This window comes from Patella vulgata, chromosome 9 (genome assembly GCF_932274485.2).
Source record: "Patella vulgata chromosome 9, xgPatVulg1.2, whole genome shotgun sequence".
In the NCBI taxonomy this organism is placed as follows: Eukaryota; Metazoa; Mollusca; class Gastropoda; family Patellidae; genus Patella; species Patella vulgata.
In genome coordinates this window covers 1,578,905-1,600,306 of record NC_065887.2, presented here as the reverse complement: position 1 = coordinate 1,600,306, position 21,402 = coordinate 1,578,905, and the positions used below count along the sequence as shown (strand labels likewise).

The 21,402-nt window shown below is 37.2% G+C and overlaps 1 protein-coding gene across 6 annotated transcripts in view; it reads left to right on the top strand.

Annotated features, from left to right (window-relative positions):
• Nucleotides 1–8,817: 8,817 nt before the first annotated feature.
• Nucleotides 8,818–21,402, top strand: part of LOC126807774 (insulin-like growth factor 2 mRNA-binding protein 2) — a 38,317-nt gene continuing 25,732 nt past the window's right edge. For 2 of the 6 annotated variants that reach the window (XM_050532567.2, XM_050532568.2), the window contains exons 1-2: nt 9,285–9,599; nt 16,801–16,855. In XM_050532567.2, coding sequence (XP_050388524.2) covers nt 9,428–9,599; nt 16,801–16,855 — 227 coding nt within the window. In that variant the 5' untranslated portion in view covers nt 9,285–9,427. Of the gene's footprint in view, nt 8,854–9,284; nt 9,600–9,679; nt 9,850–10,432; nt 10,574–16,800; nt 16,856–21,402 lie in introns of those variants that run through there. The other 4 variants (XM_050532565.2, XM_050532566.2, XM_050532569.2 and 1 more) reach the window with 4 other exon arrangements.

The following is a 21,402-nucleotide window of genomic DNA, read 5'->3' as shown; positions in this document are numbered from 1 at the left end:
CATTTAATACATCCCACAACAACTTATATCTCAGCAAAACCTTCATACAAACGTCATTATTAATTAATACAACAAAATCACGTTACTCACTCACCATTAGCCATCGTTAAATATTAATACATCAGAGGTCAGAGTTCACCGTATATTGTCATCTATATAGGTATCAAGCCGAGATGTTGAGATAAAATAAATATCGATATCGGACAGACTAACACCACCTTCGCCTTCTCTGACATTCATATACATGTAATAAACAAATGTTATTTTATAGATAAAGGTTTTGTTAAGATAAAAAAAGGGCGTTCTGAATTTTCCTAAGTTACGTGGGAGCCACGGTGGCTCACTGAGTAAGACGTTCGGTTGCTAAACATGGAGCTCCCATGTTCTATTCCGATGTTGGCCTAGAAAGTTCATCCGGATTTTCCGACGTGGTTCCCCCTTCTCAGTGATGTCGAACAGATGGGATGAAAACCGAGGTCCCGTGCACACATTGGCGTGCACGTAAAAGAGCCCTTGGTAGTTGGAATTCGGTATAAGAGTAGGCTGTAACGCCACTGTTGTGGTCAAAATTTCCCTCATAGCGCACTGGGCCCTTATTCACGAAAACTTAAACTAAGTTACAACCGAAATTTTAAGAAATACTGCAACTTCATTGGATATATGAAAATTGATTTTACTGGTCAGCCAATCGAATTGCAGTATTTCTTAAAATTTCGATTGTATCCTAGTTTAAGTTTTCGTGAATAAGGGCCCAGCTTGTTGTATGCCCGTCTTCATTAGCCCAGTCGGAGCAGAGAGTACGTTAAACCCCATTTCATTTCACCTCCTTGCGCTTCGTTAAGTTCGATTCCTTCAGCGTCCAATTCCGGCGTTGACTGAGAAGACAAAGACAAAAGAAACAAACCCAGTACGGTACACCGTTTCTACACTGCACCGTTTCTACACAGTGTAGAAACGGTGTTAAGGAAGTTAATTTCAGGAAATAAAACTCAAAACATACAACACCGAATACGAGTACACTTGCCGAAACGTTGTGCTAAATGTACTTTATAACAAACTAGTAACTGTATTCGATATAAAAAGTCGAAGCTATCGGAGGTTGGAGGAGGTGTTAATGAACGAAATGAAACGGGATTTAACGTCCCACTGGTCTGCTCTAACTCGCCTAATGAATACGGACATGAATACGGACATACGCCACACAGTGTGCTATGAGAAATGAAATGAAATGGGGTTTAACGTCCTACTGTTCTGCTCCTATACTGGGCTAATGAAGACGGGCATACGCCATACAGTGTTCTATGAGGGAAATTTTGCCCGGGCAGCGGCACTATCGCCTACTCTTATATCGAATTCCAACTGCCAAGGGATCTTTTACGTGCATTCCAATGTTTACACGGGACCTCGGTTTTTCGTCTCATCCGAAGGACTAGACAGCTGTCCTTGTCAGGCCCTCCGTCCTGCATCACTGACAAGGGGAAACCACGTCGGAAAATCGGGATGAACTTTCTCGGCCAATGCAGGGATCGAACACCCGACCTCCAGGCTAGCGAGCCAGTGCCTTACCCATCTAGCCACCGTGGCTCCCGTGTGCTATGAGTGAAATTTTACCCGGACAGCAGTGATATAGCAGGGTTCTCCTACGTGCAAACCACAATGGGCACATGGGACCTCAGTTTTTCGCCCCATCCGAACCACGAACTAAGTGCGATAAACCCATCCCCCCTAGGAAAAATTAAAATCCACGCAGAACATCGTCTTTTGTTATTAGCGGGTTATCGTTTTTCGAAGATGTTATATTTTTTTGGGTTTGTTATTAACCTGTTATCGGTTTTCAAGGATATTATATTTTTTTGTTATTAATCGGTTATCGGTTATAAAAAATGTTATATTTTTCACATTAATCGTAAAATATAAATATGTTGATAAAGGTTTGGTGTTGTCTAGTTTATTTAAGTTGGTCAAAACCTTCATCTAGTTTATATCAACCTAGATAAAACTACGTGAAAAACACGAGTTGCCAGCAAACACGACACATAATCTGAGCCGGCACATCTGAATAAAGGTTAAATTTATATGTTAAATTTACAAATCATACTCATAATGCACCACACATAATTACACAAAACAAATCAACGGACAAGACACAATACGCAGAAATCACAAACAAACGTACATATACGATTAAGTGAATCGATCCGGGGTCTAGCCGTAAGATAGTAATAATAATTCTACTATCTCATTAGTGCTCGATTCTTTCCCTTTTTCTCTGATCCCGGGGTCCTTATATTAAACCAGGATATGTGCCAGTGCCAATAGATACTCAGCACGATATCTCCTATGTATAAGAGGAAAGTGGATTGGTCGGACTGGGAGAGATAGGATACATGTATGTCACTCGTGTGACATGAACCTAATTGAAAACCAATCGCATTTCATATTAAGTTGTCTCCAATACAATGATCTTCAATCTACATTTATCAGCAAATATCTTGAGAAGGTCATGTCAACTAAATCCATGACAGTATTGCGAGATGTTGCAAAGTTTATTTATTTGCCTTTAGAAAGAGAAAGGCCGTCCAACGCAGTCCAACTAACCCTGTATAAACTATACCTTATATATTTGTACTATTATAAATACATGTATGTATTATATTGAAAATTTCCATTTATATTTTAACCTCGATGACCTGATTCATATTATATTATATTAATATCTAAAAATAGTAGATTTCTAGTATAATAACTCACAGTATTATATCCAACTTTATGACAATTTTATACATTGTATTTATGTTCTTTGGGTCTCTGACCTAGAAACGAAATAAACTATATATTATTATTATAGATTCCCTGAAAAAAAAACCGGCTATATGGGGCACGCACATAGGCGTACGGGCTCGATGACAGTTAGGGGGGCAGAACCCGAAATGCCCGAAAAAATTTCGGATGTACAGACAGCGGCGCCGATCTTCCTCGAGAGGCGAAGAAGCAGAGCTCCCCTTGTATTGTACCCCCCCCCCCCCCAAGAAAATTCGTGAATATTTGACGGCTGCAAACATAATTTCCTGCTATTTGAGCCCGTCAACAAAGCAACTTCAAAGTGGTCAAATATAGCCTAATTAAGATGGCTGACTCGAATTCCAATCAAAAGATCAATCGTTTAACAGCCGCATACGCGTTTTCCTGCTATTCCAGTCTGTAAATACAGCAACTTCTATTTGGTCCAATATAGCCTACCGCGCTGACCCGAATTCCAAACAACCAATCAATCCTCTCGGGGTATGTGAGCCTCTCCCTCCCGGAGAAAATTTTGAAAATCTAACCACCGCAAATGCGTTTTCGGCTATTCTAGCCTGTGTAAGCAACTCCAAAAGTAGTCAATGGTTTTGTAACCGAAATCCCATTCTGAATTCCAACCATCCAATCAGACTGTTGCAGCTGCATTCGCAATAATAATCGATACCTGAAAAATATCGCACAAAGTAGCGTGGCTCCAGACAAAATGTTTTAATCCATAGTCAACTCAGTACAAATTTGTGGTATTCAATTAAAAGAAAAGGAAAAATTAGTGTATTATTAGGGCTCAATGACAGTTAGGGAAGAAAAACTAGAAATGCCCGAAAAAATTTCAGGTTTACAGACAGCGGCGCCGGTTTTCTTCGAGAGGTGAAGAAGCAGAACTGACCTTGTATGGACCCCCGAAGAAAAATTTGACGGCCGCAAACGCGTTTTACTGCTATTTCAGCCCGTAAAATTAGTGTTTTATTAGATTTCGGGCACTTTATTTTGCCAAGTAGATGAAATAAATTTTTTTTTTCACTTTACCCTTCTGCCCAAAAAGTCAGCTTGCCCCCCTGGCTCGTACGCCTATGGGCACGCACCAGACAAAAATGTGAGGGTACCCCTAAAAGAAAGCTTGTTCGAGCAGGGGCGGATCCAGGAATTTTTGCAGGAGGGGGTTTGCCAGGTTCCTGAGACAATGTCTCTCCCTCCCCCCCCCTCCTCCCACATTGCCTCTATCGTCATTTTGGCGTATATACATACACATTGAGCTTTTTAAACAGAGAAATTCACCATCTCGTTTGACGTCAATTTTTATTATGAATTAATACAATGACATTGTGATTCAATTTCATGGATGCAAAGCATCAATTGTGATATCACATAATGTCTATATCATTATCTCGTGCTTTGAGTGCCCATCCTGTCCCATATCTGACGATAAAGGATAGAGCACACGGTCGAGAAACTTTTTTCATAAAATGTTTTGATTTACAAAAAAAAAAATGTAGCTGAGCGGGGGGGGGGGGGGGGGGGGGGTCGACAACCAACCCCCATCTGGATCCGCCCCTGTTCGATTTACACAAGGAGTGCTTCTTATGTGTCTAGTTAAACCCCATTTCATTTCATTTCTACCAGGCTTCTCTAGTCATTATCAAGCAATGATTAAATATAAATGTCGTTGCAGTTGTTGTTGTTTATTACAAATTCAACAACAACAACATTTATATAAATATATAACGAGACAATATTATACATATAAACAGCAAAACTTGATTAATGCGGACCAACCAGAGACACCCTTCTAATTACCTTATCAGGAAATCTAACTTAATTAATCATACAATTATGAAAGTGATCAAGGTTGAGTCAGGTAATAATAACATCCAATAGGACAAATACCAGGTAAATACTTGAAATTAAACGTACAGATTAATGGATAACTGTCATGGAAGTATTGACAATGATTTGACCAGGTTTTAAAAATCACAACACCCAGAAAAGAACCTGGCAGAGGATAATCAGGGGCGGATTCGGGCATCTTCAATAGAAGGCTTGATCTCGCTTTAACTGCGTACATCTTATCAAGGCCTTCACGTAAACCCTGCATATATTGCGTCACTAATTTCGATTGTGTACAAGCCCAACTTGTGAGCCTATCAGATTCCTCGATCGTCGCGAATACCAAGTCTTACGCTTTCAAGCTAAAATGTCTACCTGTGATAATCGAGTTGCAAATTTCAAGGTTCATTCAATGTCAAGGTTTCCATGGAGGTCGCGATGTCACAACCTCTGACTGGACGCTACAGCTCACGTGTCTGTAGATAACATAGCTATAAGTTCGGGAATTGTGAAGTAAACAAGCAACGTCCAGATGTTGTGAAACTTGCAGTAGTTGCTTCAGGAACATGAGGTGGGGGGCAATTTTTTTTTTTTTAAAACAGCACTTTTATGAGAAACGTGTCACGGTCATGTGCTTTATCGTTTATCGTCAGGTGGAAGGATGGGTGGGCATTCAAAGCGTGACATACTCATATAGACGTGTGACATCAGAATTATTGCTTCGGCAAACGGGGTGCTTGATTTCTCTCTTTAAAAAGCTCAGTGTGTATGTATGCCTACGTAATTTGTATGTATGCCTACGTAATTTGAAGAGGATGGTGGCGTCATGCATTGTCAACTGTCAAATTTTCTCAACAGGAGCCTGGCAAAACCCCTCCTGCAAAAATTCCTCCGCCCCTGATAATCCGGAAATTTACTTATGCTACGATATTTATAATAAATTGAAAGCAACTAAGGACAAATACAAGCTATGAATGGGTTCTTGCGGGCCCGTAGCCAGCTCATAAAATTTGGTGGGGCTACGGGATGTTTTGGAGGGACTGAGGATGTGGCCGGCTAAGAACGCTCCTAAGAAATCATTATTGTTGGCAAAATATTTGGGGGGGGGGGGGCTAATTCGATTTTTTGGTGGGCTCCCCCCCCCCCCCGTGGCTACGGGCCCGGGTTCTTGCTCAATCAAGTCACGGCTGCTAAAAATAGATTGGGTAGTGTTTTTGCTGCTTGTCTGCGATGTCACCTCGGTGGAATCGGACGTTAAATAAAGCTATTTCACACATTTTCTTGCTATTAAAATGTTTTGAAGGGGACTTGAAGCAGACATTTAAATTACAGATTAGATATATAGTTTAAATATGTTTTTAATCCAAATATATTCTTAATTGGTGTACTGCTTCACTATTACACACTGGGGTTATGTCCCTTTCTTACATTTACGTATTAATCATCCAATCTTTGACGTATTTAATATAGGCCTAATAACCAGGAAAATCATGATGAAAATTATGCGCCGACTGGGCTAATGAAGAGGGCATACGCCATACAATGTGCTATGAGGGGAATTTTACTCGGGCAGCGGCACTATGGCCTGTCCTTATATCGAATTCCAACTGCCAAGGGATATTTTACGTGCATGCCAATGTATAAACGTACAGCTCCTTGGTTTTTAATCCCATCCGAACGACTAGACAGATGTCCCTGTCAGGCTCTCCGTCCTAGCTGTATGTTCACGTATTAATTAATCTTCGAATCTTGACGTATTGAATATCCCGGAAAATCGCGATGAACTTTCTCAGCCAACACCGGGGTTGAACACGGTACCTCCAGGTTAGCAAGCCAATCTGTTTTTTTTCTTAAAAAGAAATACAAGATGAAATTTTCACATTCCTATTTTTTCACTGTTACTTCACTATATATCCCTCAACCCCTCTAAAAAAAAATTTTTTCTAATTTTTAAATCGGAAACTTTCTTAAAACCCTTTTGCGGATACAAAGGGTGTTTCGGGACTCCGTCTTCGTTAGCCCAGTTTAGGAGCAGAACAGTAGGACGTTAAACCCCATTGCATTTCATTTTTGTGGGGAACTGGTTCATAATTGTCTAGCGAGAATTTTATATTCATTGTCGATAATGCTGCAAATACAATGGAAGTGAGACAGTGGCAACATTCACCATTTGACAAGAAACTATAAGAGTATTGAATTATCGGAAACAAGCAGTAGCGGATTATCAGTGAGGCTGAAGAGGCTGCAGCCTCAGGCCCAAAGATTTTGTAAAAAAAAAATTTTTAGACTTGTCTGATACGATTACGCATAGACAATGAATGTTAGGGGGTGGGGTTTAGGCCCAACAGGAATAACATAGGCCCTGACCCGAAATTAATTCGGCCCACGACATTTTAAATAGGCCCTATTTAAAAACTAAATAGGCCCTCCAGCAACTGCCGCCTCAGGCCTTGGTGGAGCTTAATCCGCCACTGGAAACAAGGGGTCTTATGGAACCCCTCTCGCCCCCTCGCAAATGGCAAAAATCACGTGGTTTCAACTGCGGTTTTCAATATTATAATCATAATGCTTAAAGGAGCTAGAAATTGACACAAATGGGTCGCGACGCATACAATAATGTAATAGGAATGTATATTAATTGATTTACATTCAATCGTTTCTGTTTTTACTGTAATTTCTAATCAGTTAGGTTCGGCGAAATACGCCAGTATTCTCAATCGAATTTCAATCTCTAGCGTCCGGCTATTCCAGTCTATGCCGATAGTATTTATTGGGCATGCTCTCCAGATAAAATATAGCGTCACCGTTTGACATGACTTGTGGAATATGCCTAGCCTAGTTTTTCGAGTCCCTTATTACAAATAGCACTGAAACGCATTATGGTACACGATTCGTGAACCAATTGTAAAATGTTTATTTTGTCTTAAATATTGGACATCAGAAGGCCATCTTTTCCCGGTAAGATCAGAACATCAATGTTGATTTAAACCGACAAATAATTCGTGTTTTCAATGTCGAAGATTTTGGATGATATTCAGTTAGAGACTTAGCTACTTTAAATATCAAACATAATTATATCGTGGCTCAGATATGCTACAAATTGACTCTTGCATGTTCCACGCAGCCCAATATTACTCGGTGGAACTGGGAGAAGCTCCCCCCCCCCCCTTCCTCGCTCCTCCCTTCCCCGCACACACATTTAGATATTGGTTTTTTTGGGGTGCGCCGGGCGTGATCATGTTCCTGACACCCCCTCCCCTCCTCCTTTGAACATTTTGATGACAAGTGTCTATAATTAGCTACGAGAAAGTAGCTAAAAACGTTGAGAGGGCTGAGAGATGTTTGTTTTTTTTTTTATCTAGTGCCTAATTAATCTGTTCTGCGCTCGGGGCTAGATTTATATTTGAAAGGTTTCTTACTGATGATATTGTGTTGATGATTCTAGTAATCTAGATTTGAAAACAAATTTAGGTCCTCTACTAACCCCTTCAAAAGACGATTCTACATGGAAATGACAATTAAGTTATTTGCCGATTTGTATGGTTTAAAAAATAGGCCTTCTACATTATATATCATATCTCCACAGTCAATACCTCAAATATACATATTTTTTTTTTTAATTGATTATTATTCAGTCTTTATATGAAGCTTTAATTAATCGTAATTGAATAAAATTGAAGATGCTTGTGGCAATAAGGTGGACAAGTGCCATTGATTTTAAATAAGATCATTTGATTTTTTTTCAAATAAATCCATTTTTAGCAGATTTTCTTAACAACTTGTTCATTTTTATCATTCTGATCAGTATATATGTCAATTTTAGTATTCTGGTATAAAAAATATGCAAAAATACTATTTTTGTCACTTGTCCACCTTTTTGCACTAGCATCTTCAATCATGCACCCAAAAGCTATCTGTCTGGGGTCTTTGCTAGTTCAGTAGTTGCCGACAAGGTTTTTCGCGTGATGTGTAAAATAAAAATAATATTCATTCAACTGAATGGATCCAGGATGTGCGTCCATAAAATTGTTGCATCTGGATATATATTTCTTAAAATATCCATTTATTCCTTTTGAAACCTTTGTTAATTTTTTTTTTCTAATTTTATAAACGGAAACTTGTTTAAAGTGCATTTGACAGATCGCCATTCATAACAAGCCATTGACCTCTTGAAACTCGTCCCTGATTGGACAACATCTTTGACGTCAATCAGTGTCACGGTCGACGGTAAAGCTCATATTTTCTAAACATTATTTAGGGGATTTCAAAGAAGTAATTTGATATTTTATTTCAGTAGGTAGCTAGGTTAGATACCAAGCCATGTAACTACGATGTGTAATTTGGATGTAAACTCGAAAATGTTGGTGAAATTGAGGGAAATATCTAAACCACGTGGGAGCAGGGAGAGGGGAAAGCGTGTTGGGATGGTCTATATTTGTAAATAGGTTGATCAGGTTAGAGATCGGTTGTGAATATTTCAGGATGTAAGCATTTGTGATTGGAAATTTGGCAGCTAGAGTTATGTGCATGTAGTACCCGTCTTGTGTTTGCATTCCTATATATTAGCTGCATAATATTTTATATTGTTGAAATTTAGACATTTCTAAACCCCCTCCCAAACCTCACTTCCGTTGTCCCGGAATATCACTACGCCGGCCGGTACTGTAGTTGGGGCATTTTTAGTTACCCTCTCTATGTGATATAGTACTAGAAAATTCTCCTGTTTGTCGCCGCTATTCTGTCGTGCATGAAGATTCCATGCTAGTTTCATGACTTTTATATTGCAGTAGATTAATTAGCAATGTCCAAACTATACTTGGGTAACCTGTCGACAGATGTCACGGAAGGAACGCTGCGTGACTTGCTTGAAGAGAAAGGGGTTACGGTCAACAGTTTACTTCTAAAGAGTGGTTTCGCATTCGTTGAAGTCCCCGATCAAGCCAACGCAGACAAAGCAATTGACAGTTTAAACGGTAAGCTAGGGTTATAATGTGTTCTGCGAAACATATTGAGAAAGAATAAAATTTCGATTCGAACCATATGCATCTAGGGCCGATTTACTCATTACGAACGCCTCCACTAAGATCCAAAATGGCTGGACATTGACCGGCTCGAAGTGTGGTGTGCATGATCTTCGTCAAGGGAGCGATGGGGTCATTTTAAACGTTCGATTACCGAACCTTTGATAGCAAATATTGAAAGCACAAAAGCACATAATATATGGTACGTTCACTGTAGTTGCATTCCTTTTCCCTTTTGCTTTTTTTTTGTGGTTATGTCAAAACGCAAAGCTCAATGAAAAATCAAAAGGTTATTTTTGCTTTCGATTCGTGGGAATACTGTGATTCTTTTCACCCTTCCGCCCCCACCTTTACATCTGCCAAAATAAGCACTTCAGTGAGCTGCTGGTCAAAGCTGCAAGTTGAAATGATTACAAACCCAGACCATCCATGCAATTGTTTCGTGTTTGCTAGTTGACCTTGTTTATTGCAAATGAATGAAACAATAGAGGTAGAAGAGGCTGAGGCAGACCAGTTGTCCTGTAGCCTGCCTCCATAAATTAAAACAATGAATCTGGATGCAGCAAAGTTTGAATTTTAGCTCTATTCCTAAACTCCTGATAAACTAATTGAATTGGAATGTTGATAGTAATACAAGATTGGTTGACGTCACATGTCAATGAAATGATAAAGAGAAACTAGAAAATTGACTTTTGAGAAGAGGAAGTCTTTTCTGTTTTTGGCTTGTTAAGTAGAAGGCTTATTTTCGCTTTAACTCTGTACATCTTATCAATCCCTTCACGTAATACCCTGCATATTTCGGCACTAATTTCGATTGGATACTGACCCAGCTGTGGATGCTGTCGGATTCCTTGATCATTGCGAATACCAAGTCTCGCAACTTATAGCTGAAATGTCTACCTGTGAATCGAGTTTCAAAGTTCAAGGTTCGTTCAATGTTTGATTGAAGTGTGATTGTGTCACAACCTCTGATTGAACGCTATCGTTGACGTTTCCGCATTAAAGGGAGATAACGTAGCTATAAGTTCGGGTATCGCAGACCATGTCATGTAGCGACGTCTAGATATTATAAAACTCACGTTCGTTACCTGAGGGACATGAAACTTGGGAGGCGTTGGAAGGTTATGTCAAGTAGAGTACAGTACAGGTATTAAACTGTGAGACGCAGTTGTCTTTACCAGTGAGATTCACACAACTTCGGTGGCAGCACAGAATTCTAAAGACCACATCCTGCCAGTACCACCTATGAGTTTTTGCTGAATATTATGATTGACCTTTTTAGAAACAAGACTAGTTGAATCTGAAATGGCAAGATATGCGATCATTGATATTTAGCTTTTGTTTTCTTAAAGTAACATTATGAGTGATTAGATAAAGACTTCATAGTTCCAGGGCTGTCGGTAATTTTTCACAGATGATTAGCAGCACTGCTAATCAAAAAGTCCAATTTTGCCAAATTTGATTAGCAAATTTAAAAATTGATTAGCAGTTTTTCAGTTTCAACATCAAACACCTAAATAACAAGATTATTTTAATTGATAACAAATGATTAGATTTCATTCTTTAGATTTTTTAGAAATTTAGAACTTCTACAGGTAGCTGTGAACATTTCTGAATGAATGTAGACTTTTGGTTAGGCCTTATGTCTGAAGCAAATTCTTGGCAGTGGCTTCTTATTTCTTCGTTAAAAAACAATTTCGTCTGCTTTTTATCGTGTGTTATTATTTTTGTTCAATCGGAAGCACGCGGTATTTTATGAATAATCTCGATTAACTAGACGCACGCGATATAAACAATAATAGTTTACGGGAATTCTTACTTTGATTTCTCATTTTACAACACGTTTACACGTATTTATTTTTTATATTTTATTTACAATATGTGGGGGATACACTGAATTTATTTTTTTTCAAATTGAATACTGATATAATTACTCAAAATTGGCATGTCTCGCAACGTGAGTGGTACTACTTGATTCCCTATTTCCGGTTTAATCGTCCCGATTCATAGAGTTATGTCCCTGTATTATATAGTATAATGAATTGAATCTGGGTAGTTCGAGAAGAAAATGTCACACGGAGAATTCCGTTTTGTTTATAAAATTTATTTGATATTTTATACACGTTGAAAGTGTTGAGAAATGTGGATAAATCTTTGTGTCAATATCCAAAATGACAGGCATATTAATGATTCGCAGTTACTGCGAATCAAAAACGTTAGATTTTAATTTTTGATTAGCAACGGACAAAATATGTATCGCAAATTGCGCTGCGATACTGGTTGTCGGCAGCCCTGCATAGTTCTCACTTTGATAGTTAAAAAATAGATAACGCAAATAGAATATATTGAAAATTTCAGTCAAATTGCTTCACTCTGAACCGAGATATTTAGCTTTTGAATTTTAGGTTAGCCTCGATCTTCATTACTAAAGTCGGTACAATAAAAAACAAAGTCGCGATCATCCATTTTTACGCTCAGTTATTTTTCAAAAAATGGATTCCAATCCGTTAAATAACGCAGGCTAGCGATGGCATCAAGAGTTGATTATTGTCTGGATAAGTTAATTTATGTCTAGAATTAATAATTTAGATAACATTACAAGTCTTTCTTTAGGCCTGAAATGTTATCTAAATTATCAATTAGAAATTAATTAACTTATCCAGACCATAATAAACTCTCGATGTCAAGGCTAGCCTTCGATGTTGGCTGGATTAGATTCCTATATGCCGCTAACGGCATGTGGTAATTAAATCAAGAAAAGTGGATAATCGAGACTATGCTGTTGATATTAATGATTTTAGTAATGATGACTGAGACTATGCAAAAATTTCACCCGCTTCTTTCTCGGCTCATAGTGGATCAATTTGACTGAAATTTTCAGCAAATTACCTTTACACTATCTAGTTTTTAACTATTATAGCGAGAACTGCCATCTTTATTATCTCCCATAATGCATCTTTAAGTCATAGATAATGATATTTTTTCTGAAAAATGCAAATGACTCGCCAGGACACGCATAGTGATTTGTTTGTGTATTGCTGAATTTTAATGTTAAACATAATAAATACCAGGTAGTGAATAATAGGAAATAAGAAAACCATTACTCATTTCACCTTGTCATTGAATTCCTAGAATTTTGTGTTGTTTCAGTTTCAGTATTATAATTACGTATTATATTTACCTGTAGTCTGCTTGTCAATCATACACCTGTCTATAGTCTATGTCAATCATGTACTTAGAAACTGTCATTAACTTATATTTATTAAGTAGACTATTAAAAAAAATTCAAAATTTTTTATTCACCCTTATGAAATGTCGTTTAGCTAATGAACTGGGCTAATGAAGACAGGCATACGCCATACAGTGTGCTATCAGGGAAATTTTGCCCGGACAGTGGCACTCTGACCTACTCTTTCTTTTGATTTCCAACTGCCATGGCGGTGTGTACAAGGGACCTCGGTTTTTCATCCCATCCAAACAACTAGACGGCTGTCCTTGTCATGCCCTCCGTCCTGCATCACTGACAAGGGGGAACCACGCCGGAAAATCGGGACGAACTTTATTGGCCAATGCAGGGATCGAGCACCCTTGTGACAATTTTGTGTAAAGTTGCCCAACCCTCAATTAATGCAGATTATATGAGCAAGTAAAATTTTCACAAATACTCGTTTAGATAAAATGTAAATATTCACCATAAATGACAGTTTTGTTTAAACTTCTTCCACTTGAATGCAGTTGACTTAAAAATGCAAATATGTTTTCTTGAATATACTTAATCTAAATACAGTCACAGACGTGCAGTACATGTAAATAAAAATAAACTTTTAATTCAGCCTCCCGTTGTCATTATACCAGGTGGAGGAGAACAGTGGGATGTTAAAACCCCTTTTCATTTTATTCCGCCTAATGAATTTTGTTTAAATATAAGTTCCATCACTTTTGCAATTAACAAATGTTTTCTAGAGTATTCTGATTCTTAAATAAATAGGTACATGTCCTGCCACTTTTTATCAATTTCAAATCATTAAATTTTTATTTGGATGATGACAAGTCGGTTTCAAGTTCCTCCACTGGAGACCTATACAATAAGGAAATAATGTTTTCATAAATATTTTTATGATTTTTGGTAGCTGAAAGGTCTTGGCATCATTAAACGTCTGTCATTGAGTCGAGTGGGCTCGTTTTGGTTCCCAGCTTGTATATGACAAGGAGTAGGGTCGCCTGTCCAACTTCATGGGTTTCTCCAAGTCCTATGGTTTCCTCCTACTTCTAAAAGACCCAACATGTACATGTATGTACAACTGAATTAATGAAATAAAATTGAACTGTATGTTAGTCCCAAAATGACCTAGTTAGTGTCTAGTGGATGTTAAACCCATTTTCTCTCTATGAATAGTTTTATATGAAATACGCAGCTAGTGTTATTTTTGATAGAATGTGTAAACAGTGAATTTTATTGTTTTGTAGCTTGTTACATCAAGTAACGGTTTGTATTGTAATTTAATAGTACATGTAAATCCTATGAATTATTTAATCTATTGGTCGATACATTGATTATAGTTCCATTTTGCTGATTAAGCATAAAGTTAAAATAATAGACATGCAAGTTTTGATTGCTAATTAAATGTACATGTACCAGTACTATTAATTAAAATCTGTTCATGCCAATCCAGCTTCTATTAATTTAGTTTAACCATTTCAGACAGACATATATGTAGGCCTGTCAATGCTAAGTGGTGATATTATCATAATAATTCTTTAGTAGGCTGATGTTTCCAATATTAAGACTGCTTGCCACTGCTGTTGCAAAATTCACCGTATATGCTTTGTTTGACTGCATTGTAAAAAGTAAGAATAAAGAATGGAGGAGTGATCACATCGGTTTATTTTGCATTCACTGATGTAAGGCGACCACTGGATATAGTCATTGTAAGATGGGAACCTCAATTACATGTACACTGTACATGCACAGACTGGGATATACCTAACAAAATGTCACCTAACAAGTTGTACACTTCACAGTTTTAGATTTGTGACAGACATTTTCTAAATGTATTTAATAAAAACACAGAAAATTAAAGATACATTATGGGAGATTAGATAAAGAGTTGGCAGTTCTAACTATAGTTATAATAGCTAAAAACTAGATAATGTAAAGGGAATTTGCTGAAAATTTCTGTCAAATTGATCCACTCTGAACCAAGATTTTAGCGATTATATTTTGGGCCTAGCATCGATCATCGTTACTAAAGTCGATACAATAAAAAACATAGTCTTGATTATCCTTTTCATGATTAAATCATGAATGGAAGTCAAACAGCAAATCGGAACCTAATCCAATAAACATCGCATGCTAGCGATGGCATCGATAGTTGATTATGGCCTGGATAAGTTTATTAATGTCTAATTAATAATTTAGATAACATTTCAGGCCTAAAGAAAGACGTGCAATGTGCAGATTTAGCTCTTGCATAATGTACATGTATGTTTAACAGAAATGAAATGAGGGTTAACATACAAAGTGCTATAAGTGAAATTTTGCCCCGACAGCGGCACTGTGGCCTACTCTATATCGAATTGCATTCCAATGTGTACACGGGACCTTGGTTTTTTGCACCATTTGAAAGAAGAAAGCTGTCCTTGCCAGACTCTCCATTCTGCACCACTGACAATGGGGAAACCACACCAGAAAATCCTTATGAACTTTCTCGACAGTCAGATACTCTTGATTTTTAACAGATCTACAAACGATTGGCAGTTAATGATTTAATTAAAAATGGATAATCAAGACTTTGTTTACTGTTGTAACAACGGTAGCAATAACAATAGAGATTCTGCTCCCAACAGTCCTAACGTCACTCAGAATGAAGTAATTTTATTGAAATTTTTAATATATTCCCTTTTAATTATCTAGTTTTTAACTATTATACTATAGTGAGCACTGTCGGCTCTATCTAAATCTTACATAATGCAACTATTGAATGTCTATGTTAAACTTGGAATTTGTTATATACTGTAGAAAAAACAAAAAAAGGCCCTTCTTCCATGTACACATTTTTGCTGATTTTTCCACCCGCAAAAAAAACAATCTAATGCAAATGGAATAGAACTGTTTTCATATAACTTGCGTATATTCGTGGGAAATCTCGCACATGGAAAAGGGCTTAACTGACTGCACCCTAGCTTTATAATCATTGATGAATGATGGGAATTATTCTGGTTAAAATCACCCAGAAAATTCATCACATAATTTAACACATACATTGTACATGGATGCTTGAGAAAAAAAATATCAACTCAGAAAGGAATGTATTTTAATTGAGGATAAACTCAAATGGCCTTCTTCAGTGCAAAAACCCAAAATGATTGCACCGAATGTTAATAGGTAGAATTAATTACACCTGATGTTTACCTGTTTGTTTCCATTGATACAAGGTATACAATAGTATGTTATTTACTACCTGATTAAAGTATACTGTTTTAATTACATGATTCTAGTTTTAGTTGTTTATAATGGACATGTCTTGGCATGATTATATATTATATTTATATATTATGTATTTATTTATTGTATATTTGTTCAGGGTGCATCACATATATATATAGTTTGATTATATCATTACTGGTAGTCTGATCATTTTCCATGTTATACAGAACCCTATTCTCCCACCCACCCATCCCCACCGTAAATCATATCATTACTTTATGTGTGACTTACTATAGTAGACTGTCATGTATTTATTTCCATCGTTAGACATTTCTCTGTCTTACCCTTATTGTTAAAAGTCCCAAAATAATAGGGGTGAGTCAACAATGGGGTAATGGGGAATTTCCTTCAGAATTTTTTATATTTGCTAATTATTGGAAAGGGCCAAAACTAATCGACTCTACATATTTGAAAATATAGATTACGATACAAGCTTTGCTTACCGTTATAGTTGCTAATTATTGGGAAATTGGGGTGGGTGGACTGGGAGCTGGAAGGTAAATTACAATTAACGACCCACAATGAACATATTTGAAAGTATAGATTATTTGCTGAACGTAGATGTGATTTAATTAGTAAGTTATATTTAAAGTAGTATGTAGTGTTGTCCATCCTTCTAACCAACCGTTAATTATATTTTCACCTTGTATTATCTTATTTTTCCAGGCTTTAACCTTCTTGGTTTTGTCATGCAAGTAGAACCCTCTGTTGCTCGCCGCAGGTATGTCAATCAATCCTATTTTAGTATTTGTCTAGTTGTTTGAATCGTATGAAAAACTGACATCCCGTGTGCATGTAAAAGATCCACTTGCAGTTGGAATTCGATGTAAGAGTAGATCGTAGTGCCGCTGTCTGGGCAAAATTTCACTCATAGTACACTGTATGGCGTATACCCGTCTTTTTTTTTTTTTTTTAGCCCAGCTCGGAGCAGAACAGTAAGACGTTAAACCCCATTTTATTTCATTTATTTCGATATTTTCAGTGTTGTAAATTTAAAAGTTCCTTGGAAGATCTCTAATTCTGTATACTTCATTTGTACACAGAAATCTTGCATAAAATTTCAAAATTCTTTCACACAAACATATCCTTCCTTTATCCGCATATGTAGGATCCATGTGATTCCCCCAAAAAGACGGGGGTTGGATGGCCGAATGGTTAGCGTGTGCGCGCTGTATTATAATCGCTTGTTGAGTCAATTTGCGTGGTTTCAATTCCCCGGTTGTACGTGACCAGGAGTTGGGTCGCCTTTCCAACCTTGTGGGTTTTCTCCGGTTTCCTCCCACTGCTAAAGACCCCTACTCGCAAGTGAATTATGGAAATAAAATTGAACCATATGTTAGTCCCTAAATGAACTAGTTTGTGTTGAGTGTTAAACTCTCTCTCTCTCTCTCTCTCTCTCTCTTCAAAGGCTTTTTGTCCCCGGCCTTTTGGAGAAAGCAGGGGACTATTAAAATGTCGGTCTGTCCTTCACAATTTTTGGGACACTTCTTGAATGTCTTGAGTTCAATCATTAACATTTCCCGCTAAGCAATTTCATTGGTCAATGCTTTGGGACAAGGTAACTTTGATTCTAACTGGAGCATGATCAGTTTGGTTGAAAAAGATAAATGTGCAATTAATTAATGTCACTATCTGTTTATTTTCGGATTTTGAAAAAGATCAATGTGAAATTAATCGGAACATAAACCTTACTCGCACTGTTGGCTTGTACTTCTAATTAAGTAATCTTCAATTTATATGGTAATGATTAAATTTTCAATTAACACGTTCGCAGTGCTTTGAGGTCAACTGACCAAAGATGCGTATTATTGGATGTATGAACCATTGAATGAAATATTGATGTCAGATATAATTGTCCCCTGTCTTTCATAAAAAAAACCGGGACAATTAAAGTAGGTCTGTTACACTTTCTGGGACACAATAACTCTCCTAATTGAGGTAGAATGTTCAAACTTGGTGTAGGTGTTTATTAGGTCAATGCCTTGATGGAGTTAAAAGATGAGCATATTCTGATTATGGTAAGCAAAGATAAGCAATTTGATTGGTTGATGCTTTGTGACACGATAGCCTTTTTTATAGGCCCACATTTAAATGTGGTCGTATATTGTCGGTCCGGTGTCCACAATTGCTTGTGGATAATCTAGAGGCTAAAGTTAATATCCGATTGACATTAAATTTATACACAGTGTTTAAGGTCTTGAGACGAAGAAGCCTATTGATTTTCAGCGATTTCCGATAATTACTGGTTATGGCCCTTGATCACTTCAAAAAATCTTGTGGACGCTCTAGAGGCCAAAGTTAATATCCGATTGACTTCAGCTTGATACACAGAGTTTAAGATCTTGAGACGAACAAGTATATTGATTTTCAATGAATTTTTATGATTTGGAACAGCTAAATCAATGATATTAAAAGTTTTGTATACAAAACGTTAGCATGGGGCAGAACTTTATAAAAACCAAACAAATTCTAATGGTTTTCTGAGTTTTTGCTCTTTTTCAGATTTTAGTGTATTATAAATGTTTCATTACCGAAAAAAGTAAAAATATGCGACAACTCTTGTTGACTGCCCGGACGATTTAGCTGCTGTGGGCGTATGTTTTGTTGCCTGGCAACCTATCTTAGTTCTAATTAAGTGAGAGTGATGAAACTTGGTGTAGGTGTATAGTTTCATGACATCAATACCTTGACTAAGTTTGATAAGAGCATTTTCTGCTCAGGGTAAGCAGAGATAAGCAGTTTGATTGGTTGTTGCTTTGGGACAGGATAACTTTAGTTCTATTTAAATGAGAGTGATGAAACTTGGTGTATAGTTTCATGACAAAAATACCTTGATTAAGTTCGATAATGAGCATTTTCTGCTCGGGGAAAGAGCTATAAGCAATTTCATTGGTTGAGACTTTTGAGCACAATAACTCTCCTTATTTTGGGATTTTGACGGGACATCAGCCTCACTTTTGGCTTGTATTTCTAACCAAGTGGTCTTCAGTTGATATGGTAATGATTAAATTTCCAATTAACACGTTCGCAGTGCTTTGAGGTCAAACTGACCAAAGATGCGTATTATTGGATGTATGAACCATTGGTTGAAAATACTTAACCAGAAAAGTATTTATCCGGTGGTTATTTCCAATAAAAGTATGGCAATTTTGGTATGGAAAGTAGAACAATCCAATCTTACTAGAAAAATACTGGATTCCATGAAAAACACCCATGGATTGCATACAGGGCAAAAATGTTAGGATTTCCCTAACCGGCAACACAACTCGTAACGTCAAAGGTTGCGTAATTTCCCTGCGTTAGTGACTGTTTGATGTATATGTTGATAAACTTGATGGCACAACAGTTTGAGTTAAAATCCACGGGGGAAAAAAACCTTGGGCAGTGGATAATTGGAGAATTTATTGGGCTTCGATATTTGTAATAGTCGGCGAAACAACATCTTGTATATGCAATAAATTCTCCTCAAGCTTTGCACCTGTTGCTAGGTACCGAGGGAGGTATGTCACGTGACACAAACATGACGTCTTCTGATCGATTTTTTATAGCAAGGGTATTCCCTGACAATAACAATGTTATGAGAAGGATTTGAAGCAAAATTATGATAAATTAATTAGTTTGAATGTGTTTTTAGTCCAAATATATCATCAAATCACCCAGTTTGTACGCGGGGATGTATCTTTAATATGTTGATGTCAAATATAATTGTCCCCCACCCCATCTTTCAACAAAAACAGGGGACTATTAAAGTTGGTCTGTTACACTTTTTGGGAAACGATAACTTTCCTTCTAATTGAGGTAGAATGTTCAAACTTGGTTTAGGTGTTTATTAGCTGAATGCCATGATGGAGTTAAAAGATGAGCATATTCTGCTTTTAGGGTAAACAGAGATAAGCCATTTGATTGTTGATGCTTTGGGACACGATAACTTTTAATTCTAATTAAATGACAGCGATGAAACTTGGTGAATAGTTTCATGACATCAGTACCATGACTAAGTTCGATAATGAGCATTTTCTGCTCAGGGTAAGCAGAGCGATAAGCAATTTGATTGGTCGAGATTTTGGAAGACAATAGCTCTCCTAATTGACCTTGGTTGTTCAAACATGGTGTAGGTGTTCATTATATAATTGTCTTGACGGAGTTCGATCATTAACATTTCCCATTAAGGCTAAGCAGAACTAAGCAATTTCATTGGTCGATGCTTGGGGACATGGCAACTTTGATTCTAACTGATGGAGCGTGATGAAACTTAATGTATAGTTGATAATCTGTTTGATTGCTTGATACTTTTGAAAAAGATATGTGCAATTAATTAATATTTTGGGATTTTAGCGGGAGACATCAGCCTTACTGTTTGCTTGTATTTCTAACCAAGTGATCTTCAATTTTTATGGTAATGATTAAATTTCCAATTAACACGTTCGCAGTGCTTTGAGGTCAACTGACCAAAGATGCATATTATTGGATGTATGAACCATTGGTTAATATATTGATGTCAAATATAATTGTCCCCAGTCTTTCGTAGAAAATGAGGGACTATTAAAATAGGTCTGTTACACTTTTTGGGACACAATAACTCTCCTTCTAATTGAGGTAGAATGATCAAGACTTTCGAATTGATGTAGATGTTTATTAGGCAAATGTCTTTAAGATACATTTCCGGGTACAAACTGGGTGATTTGATATATTTGGACTAAAAACATATTCAAACTAATTAATTGTCCCCCGCCTTTCGAAGAAAGCAGGGGACTATTAAAATGGGTTCGTCCGTCTGTCTGTCTGTCTGTCTGTCTGTCCGTCTGTCTGTCCGTCCGTCTGTCTGTCCGTCACACTTTTTGGGACACAATAACTCTCTTCCTAATTGAGCTAGAATGTTCAAACTTGGTGTATGTGTTTATTAGGTCAATGCCTTGATGGAGTTCGAAGATGAGCATTTTCCGCTTAGGGTAAGCAGAGATAAGCAATTTGATTGGTTGATGCTTTGGGACACGATAACTCTCTTCCTAATTGGGCTAGAATGTTCAAACTTGGTGTATGTGTTGATTAGGTCAATGCCTTGATGGAGTTCGAAGATGAGCATTTTCCGCTTAGGGTAAGCAGAGATAAGCAATTTGATTGGTTGATGCTTTGGGACACGATAACTTTTAATTGAGCTAGAATGTTCAAACTTGGTGTATGTGTTTATTAGGTCAATGCCTTGATGGAGTTCGAAGATGAGCATTTTCCGCTTAGGTTAAGCAGAGATAAGCAATTTGATTGGTTGAT